This window comes from Equus quagga, chromosome 4 (assembly GCF_021613505.1).
Source record: "Equus quagga isolate Etosha38 chromosome 4, UCLA_HA_Equagga_1.0, whole genome shotgun sequence".
Classification (NCBI taxonomy): Eukaryota; Metazoa; Chordata; class Mammalia; order Perissodactyla; family Equidae; genus Equus; species Equus quagga.
In genome coordinates, this window is record NC_060270.1 from 28,335,299 (window position 1) to 28,343,394 (window position 8,096).

An 8,096-nucleotide genomic window follows, 5' to 3' on the forward strand; every position below is an offset into this window, starting at 1 on the left:
AGGCCCCTCTGCTGTGACTTCATCCCTGGGGAGGTGGAGCCCGGGACCCTCTCTGCCCCCTCCTGCTGCCCACCCCTTGCAGGACCCACAGGAAGTCAATATTAAAGAGGTTGGAGAACAGAACGGCCAGCGCTCTAACCACATCACCCACAGGGAGGTTTCTGGACCTGTCTTTCCTTCTCCAAATGGCAGCATTTGGATAGAGGACCTAGAAGGGTCCCCCTGGCTCTAACATCCCGTGAACTGTGGACCTCGATTGGCTTTCTAAATCTGCCTAGGAGGAATTGAAATTGAGGGGACGTTCCCACCACAACAGCCATAATTCTCCCTGGCTCTCCACAGCTGCTTTTCACCCCAACCCCGGGGTGTCCCCGAATTGTTTCAAGCCTCCAGCCCCTGCCCAGCCTTTCAGAAATGCCAGGCTGGGGGTCCTAATGAACGAGGCTTGTTCCAACACAGGAAACGATTTTATTTCAGCCTGACTTCGGTTGCCTGCGTCTTTTCCAGCTCACTATTCAGAATTGTTTACCCCATTTCTCTCTCTCTTCTCCTTTTCAAGATCACAAACAAAGACAAGGGGGTGAAAAGTTCCACCTAGATTCTTGCTATTTAAGAAGTGGACTCTGGAGCCAGATGCCTGGGTTTAGCCCCTGCTTCTGCTGCATACTAGCTGTGTGACTTTGGGCAAGTTACTGAACCACTCTGTGTGTCAGTTTCCTCAGCTGGTGAAGTGACATATCATCTCGTAGGAGTGCGGTGAGGAGTAAATGAGGCGATCTAGTGCATTGCCTGGTACTTCCTAAGTCTATGCAAATGTTCCCGATGACGACAATGATGTCATCTGGGGTAGCAGAGGCTGGAGGGAAGAACATGAGGCTTGGAGTCAGGAGACGGGGGTCCAAGGCCCAGCGCTGCCACTTGCTGGTGGTATGTTGCAGATTCTGAAGCTCATTCTGCCTCAGTTTTTGTAACTATAAAACTAGGGGTGAAAATGGTATCCCACCAGGGCGATTGTGAAGACCCAGGGAAATAGGGCTGGCACACTGCTTCACCCCACAAACCAGGCTAAATCTGTTCTCTTTCCCCTTCCCAGGCACACATTCTGGCAGTTCCGCCATGAGAACCCCAAGACCCGGGTTGGGAGCCCTCCCCCCGAGGGGCTCCCTGGCTTCAACAGTGGGGTGATGCTGCTGAACCTGGAGGCCATGCGCCAGTCCCCGCTCTACAGCCGCCTCCTCGAGCCGGCGCGGGTGCAGCAGCTGGCTGACAAGTACCACTTCCGCGGCCACCTCGGGGACCAGGACTTCTTCACCATGATTGGCATGGAACATCCCGAGCTCTTCCACGTGCTGGACTGTACCTGGAACCGGCAGCTTTGCACCTGGTGGAGGGACCACGGCTACACTGATGTTTTCGAGGCCTACTTCCGGTGTGAGGGCCACGTCAGGATCTACCACGGGAACTGCAACACCCCTATCCCAGAGGTCTAGGTCCGTTCTGGCCGGCCGTGCCCTCCGGCCTCTGGATCTGGGGAAAGGGGAGGGGCGCCTCCGGGATAGGCCCCAGGGCAGCGTCTGAACTCCTAGAGGGACACTGCAGGGATGTCCTTTGTGATCAGGTGCTGCAGCTCTCCCACCCTGCAGGTTGCTGTCCTGAGGCTGCAGGGTGACAACTGGCCTGCACATTGCTGGTACTCAGGACCATTTTCCTCCAGGGAACCAGGCATCGTGAAGGGCAAACAGGGAGATATCTTCCCGTGGGCCAGGAAGAGAAGCAAGGAAAGAAAATGGTGCCTCTTGCCTTCAGCCCCTAAAGAATGGAAATCATTTTAAGAACCAGCCTTTCTTGGACCAAATATAAATTTATTTTAAATTGACAGGAGAGAAGGAACAAACAGTACTACAGGAGCTCCCAGTGAGCTCTAAATGCGCGAGCCAGGGTTTGAACAAGCAGCCCAGAATTTTAAGCGTCCAAACGAATGCCGACCTTGCACGGGCGCACCCCGGGAGGTCGTGTGCTTCTTCCCTGATGCTCACATTGCCTGGTGTAGGTGTCAAGATCACCACCTCTGGAGAGGGCCTTCAGCACCAACTGTGGCCCATGTAAGAAAACTGGGCTCATTTTTCCAGCTTTTATCTCCCAACTGCATACCAGAACATCATTATCTCTTATTCATCTAAGCCAGCTCCGGGTGACCAGACTGTGCTCAGAAATCAAATCCGCCATCAAAGCACAGAGATTGGCCACCCCCAAGGATGTGCAGTAGAATCGTCTAGACTGGGAGGACTCATTCCAAGGAGGAGCCCAGCAGTGCCCAAGCAAAACCATGTGGCTTGGAAGGGGTGTCACTCTTAGGCTTGTAAGCATTCTAGTCTCTTTGTTTAGAGAAATCATCCTCGTGATTATCTTCTTGTACCATGTCAGACCCTATACCTTAGAAGAAATTAGGGTGTCCTTTCTTTATTTCTTCCTTCAATGCATTCTCCTATAAGTGAGCTACAGATGTGGAGCCGCTGGTCCATGTTGTAGAGCCCCCTGAGGTCCTGGGGGAAGAAATGTTGTTGGCCTTTTATCTTATTTTATTTCAATTTCATTGACTCTTTTATTTCTTCTCGCTGTGGGTGAGAATAGCTAATAAATAATCTTTGAGAACACAGTGACTTAGGTTGTTTGTTCTCTGATCACAGTTTTCCGCTCCGCGAAGGTTCTGAGTCAGGAGTGTAATCGGTGTCACTCAGAGTCTTCCTCTCCACGTGATCGAGCTGCGTGTGCTCACAGCGGGTCCCTGAGAACAAAGGGGGAGCACTTCTGAGGGGGTGACGTGGAGGGTAGAAGTGCTGTATTGGGTTCAAAATAGAGGATCATTTCGTTCTAGGTATTGGCGGGACCATCTGCTCCTGGGTGCCAAAACAGCCCCATCACTTCTCATCCAGCTTACCCCAAACCATGCGATGATGTCATCCCCTGACAAAATGGAGCATGTTTCTCCCCTAACTCTCGGCTCTGACAGAACCGCTCTGTTTTCTTAGATGCTTGATTTCCTATTTATAGCTACCAATTACTGAATGCCTGCTGTGGGCCAAGCATTGTATTGGAGGATGTATATACACTATTTGATAACCTTACGAAAACTCACGAAGGTAATTCGGATTCTAAAACTTATTGTATAAAAATAATGAGATGTGGACAGAGAGTCACTGTTTATCACAGCATCTTTTTTTATAATAGAAAAAAATTACAAGCAACTTAAAATGTTGAATAGGGGAGTGGATACATAATGTATGTAACATTCATATAATGGAAAGGTTTAGGCATCAAAAATCATATTTTTGAAAAATGTTTAATACCTTGAGAAATGCTTACAATGTGCTATTAAGAATGCAAAATACAAGATTATATGTATAGTATGATCCTAATTTTATTTTTAAAATTACATATATTTATGTGTATGTGTATATATGTGTGTGTAGATATAAAGAGTGAGAGAGAGAGCCTGTTTTGCTATATTTTATTGGTTAATCTCCTAAAACACCATGTGTTTCAAACACCACATTAAAAAACCCAATTATTTCAATGGGGAAAAAGGTGAATGGAACGCTAGAGAATTTTAGACTCACACTAGGAAAGGTATTTTTCCTGCAATAATTTCAGGAACTAAAGTGTTTCTATAGCCATGAGTGTCTTTTGTTATTGCAAGGAAAAAACAATGAACTAGTTGATCAAAATGGTCAAAAGCCAGATAAAAATCTCCTCATTTACTTTTGGGATCACCTGATCAGGAGCTTCCCCGTCCTCTGTCACCAGTGGCCTTGACCTTGAACTCCATGTGTGAACCTAACACTCAACAGGATATCCAGCCGGACCAACAAAGCCGCCTCAGTGTGTTCCTGCGCTTTACCACGAGCAGCTTTTTGACCAATCTTGGCGGGCTGGTTCCTGATTGGAATCCTGTTATAACCAATGCAATGCAAACATAATTAATTATGCTGTGTTTCATTTGCCTTCTGAAAACTTTCACTGTGGGGCATATGCTCTTACCCTGTATGTGTGAGTAGAACAGAAGTCAGAAAAGAGAACCATTTCTGGGTGCTAGGATTAAGGTGCTTTTTATCTTTATCTGTGTTTATTTCTATATTTTCCATAGTGAATATTAATTATTTTTATAATAAAGATAAACAATAAATGCTGTAAAATTTTAGCCACCTGCCTTCCCCCCAAATACAGGTAAGCATCATACTGGCCCTGCCACAGCTCACGGTTGGCCATGTTACCATCAGCGACGAGAAAACTTAATCTCGGCTAGGTAGGCTCTGGGTTTTCAACTTTCCCTATGGATGCCCTAGTTCTCTAAATAAAAGTGACCTAATAATAACATCTCTAGGCCCTGTTTCATTTCCGATACCATCATCTTTCATGAGTACGTAAATGATAATGGCCTTTAGAAAGCTCTTGGGCTTGTTGAAGAGATTTATTCTTGTATGTGTGTCAAACCACATACCAGACCAGCTATGGGAATCCCCTTTGACGGCATCTCATCAAGCGAGAGTGGCATCCTGGTTCAGAGGGCCCCACCTAGAGCACACCAGGAGCTGTGAATGAGGGGCAAGTGCAGCCCAGCCTCTGCTCATTCTGAGACCTCCTGGCTGCTCTTGGCGTGGGAGGCCCTGAGGTTGGGCTGGATGTGGAGACTGGCCCAGCCAGTAGAGACTTCCGAGCAAGCAGGGTGGTGTGGTAGACAGAACCTCACACCCGTGTCAGAGGCCTGGCTTTGAATCCACGTTCTGCCATCACTACCAGGGCCATCTTGGACAAGCAAGGTCACCTCTTTCCCCATTTCTAGACACGGGTAATAAAAGCTCCCTCAAAGCAGTTTTGTAGGAAGAAAAGAGATGTGTAAGGGGTTGGTAAATAATATATATGTGCAAGGGAATCTTATAGTTACTACATAAACATTCTAAAGAGTAAAAGACAGCCATTTGGGGTACATTAAATGTGGCATCGCCCTCAGCCCAGTGGATGACCAGAAGCTTGCTGGTAGGCTGTCTGATTTTTGTTAGCCACACCACTCTGCAGAGGCCTATGTGTGTCCAGGAGGTTGGGTGTCCTTGGATAAACCCTTTCCATCTCTGGGCTCAGTTTCTTCACCTGTAAAAACAAGGGGGTCCAGGGATTGGACCAGATCTCCCAGCAGCCTCCCCGCCCCGGGCTCTGTTGGAGTAACAGATGTTGTGCGCATCCCTCGGGGTTCACAGGGGCACATGGCCGGGAGTCCAAATCACAGGCAGAACCTCCAGACCTCAACGCATTGTCCACCACTTGGAATTGACGACCATTCAAACAAACTCATTCAAAACATACTGTTAGCACACTTTTTCCTCCCAATCTGAACAGGCACAGTGAGCAATGCAGACAGCCACGGGGATATTTAAAATCCAGAGAATTGACCGCCTTCATGAGCCCCAGCCGCTTGCTCCTGGTCCACTGGTTTTAGCTATGGCAGCTACAATCTTGTCTTCGCTCTCGGCTGATGGGACCGGCTCCCAAAGAGCCTCCAGGCAGAGCCGCTGTATAGATGGACCTACGTCCCCATTGGTCTCACCTTGGGGAGTACTGAGTCTCCAGCCCCCAGCCAGGGAGGCCCGGTGGAGCTGCCCTGCAGGACACGTTGAGTGGACTGGCCAGCCTTTCCTGGAGGCACTTGCAAAGACCAAAAATGCTGGTAGAGTGAAGCCTTCTTTAACTGGGGCTGGCTCACCTCCCAGAGTGCCTCCATGTGTTCCCCATTCTGAGGCAGACGTGTCCACCCCATGCAGACTCTGCGGCCTCACTGAGCACCACGCATCCTCAGAGCCTCAGTGCTGGAGGAGCCTTTTCACACCTCGGAGGCCAGCTGCCCTCCTCTCCAGCCCCCCTTCCCTAAGCAGTAGGATTTGCTCCAGTCCTTCCCTGAGCCCCACTCCCTATGGCACAGGCCTGAGCAGGACCACGAGAGCCTGGAGCCTGGGCGTGGTTTCTGGCCCTGGTGTGGAGCCAGCAGCTTGACTTCTCCCCAACAGGGCCTGGCAGACAGCAGGGACCTGGGTGTGTCTGGAAAAAGCGAGATGCTCCCACTGAACCCTCTTCCTCCTCCTGTGCTCTGGACAGCCTCCAGGGCATGCAGAGAGAGCCTCAGGCTCAGCTCGAGGGTCTCCACCCTTGCCCAGCACGCACTCCATCACTAGGGCCTGTGGGTCCTGACTCCCTGAGACTCCCTTCTCTCTGGTCAGGCCCTCCTCCCTTTTTGTGGGCTCCTCACTGCTTTATAGTGGGCCCTGCCTCTGGTCTCATTCTCTCCAGCACATGCCTTGCTAAAGGCCTTTGATGACTCCCTGCCATCCCCAGGATGAAGTCCCAGCTCCTGACAGTGGCATCCAAGACTCACCACCTTCTCCCAACTTCCTCTGTGCAGGAGGCTGCGCCCTTGGTGTCACTAGCAAAGCAGAGAGCGCTCCCAGCTGGGCGGTCCCTGCTCACCCCTCCCTCCCCACAGCCCTGCGCCTTGTTAAAGCTACTCTTTCTCCCAGAGCTTGCTCTCCTACCTTCAAGGGCCCTTCCCAGCTCTCTGGGAGGCCTTCCCTCACCCCCAGCTGCAGTAAGCTGGCCATTCCCACTCCTGCCTTCCTTACAGGAGGGGAAGCTTTCTCCCTGATACATACTCACTTGCACATTGGCCTCACCATCGGTGCTGGCTTGTGAGCTCCTTGAGGGCAGAGACCGTGGAGACATCATCTCTGCATGGCCCCCAGCACTCACTCAAGCCCAGCACAGAGCTGGGGCCACGGGGCAAGAGGAGTGGTGTTCCCTGGGGCTTGGGCTGGTCTGCTGTTCAGTGACAGATGTGGGTGAAGTCAGAAGGTCCCAACACTTCCCTCCCACTTTTCCGTCAACGTCCCTCTCACCATTTTTAACCTCAGGCATAGAGGGTTGAGTTCCTGGCACTCCTCAATGCTGGACCCATTCCCCCAACTGCTCCCTGGAAGGCCCCTTCTTGTTTTGTTCACTTATTCCCGTTTGTTGCCATACCCGACTCCCATTGCCCTAACAGACAATCATTCTAATCTGCTCGCTGAGTATCTTACTGTGTTCCTGCAAATGGTATTACTGTTCTCTGTACACGTGTTTTAATTGAGGTAACTCTTGGTAAATTCTCATGCTCTTTCTTTTTCGTTCAGCACTATGTTTAAGACCCATCCCCATTATGTGCACACCCACCTGCTGCCTGCTCCTCCACGGTGTGCTCCTTCCTCAGTTTACCCGCCCTTGCCCACACTGATGGATGTCCATATAATCTCCCACCACCTACTCACTCCACCTCACATGAATGACCCTGCTGTGAATGTTCTTGTCCTTGTTCCTTATGGACCTGCTCAGAATGTCTTCGTGTTCTAGATCCAGGAATAAAACTGCTGGATCATAAGGTTTGCAGATACTTAAATTTCTGACAAGTGGTGCTGATAGCTCCCCAGGGGGTCGCCCCTCCCCACTCTCACTGGCAAGAGCCCTCACTTTCTCTGCACGATGGTGCTCCTGTTCACGTGCCTGCGCATCGGCACACGCGTGCACCTGTGAGCATATTGGACTTCTCCAGAATGTGTGGCTGCTCTGCGTGAGTGGTGGGACACTGACCTTGGCCAGCGGGGCACCCCTCTGTAAACTGCGGGGAGTTCGCCGGGCTCCTGGCCTTGCTGGCCTCCCACGATGGCTGTGGGTGTTAGGTGAGACAACCCATAAGAAAATACTTTCGAGGCCCCAGACATACGCTCACTCCCTCACACCCCAGCCTGTCCCCAGGGCCACAGGCGGCTCTGTCAGAAGCTCTGCGCTCAGCCTGAGTCCCGCCCGAGGGCATGTCCTACCATCTAGCCCCACATCCAAGCTGCCCCATGGGTAGAACCCGGTGTCCCCCGATTATGGCATCCTGCCCTCTCTCCGGAGGGCCTCCTCTCCCACACCCCAGGCAACCGGGAAGCTCCAGCCCTGTAACCCTCATCCAGCCAGGCCGGGCAATTTCCAAAGCACAGAATGCCTTTACACGGGGTCAGATCCGGGGCTGGGAG

General features: G+C 51.1%; 1 protein-coding gene across 1 annotated transcript in view; it reads left to right on the forward strand.

Moving 5' to 3' along the window:
* XXYLT1 (xyloside xylosyltransferase 1) overlaps positions 1-2,660 on the forward strand; it is a 173,416-nt gene extending 170,756 nt beyond the window's left edge. The window contains exon 4 of the mRNA XM_046659641.1: positions 1,094-2,660. Within this exon, the coding sequence (XP_046515597.1) occupies positions 1,094-1,490 (397 nt within the window). The 3' untranslated portion in view covers positions 1,491-2,660. The remainder of the gene's footprint in view (positions 1-1,093) is intronic.
* Positions 2,661-8,096: the final 5,436 nt, after the last annotated feature.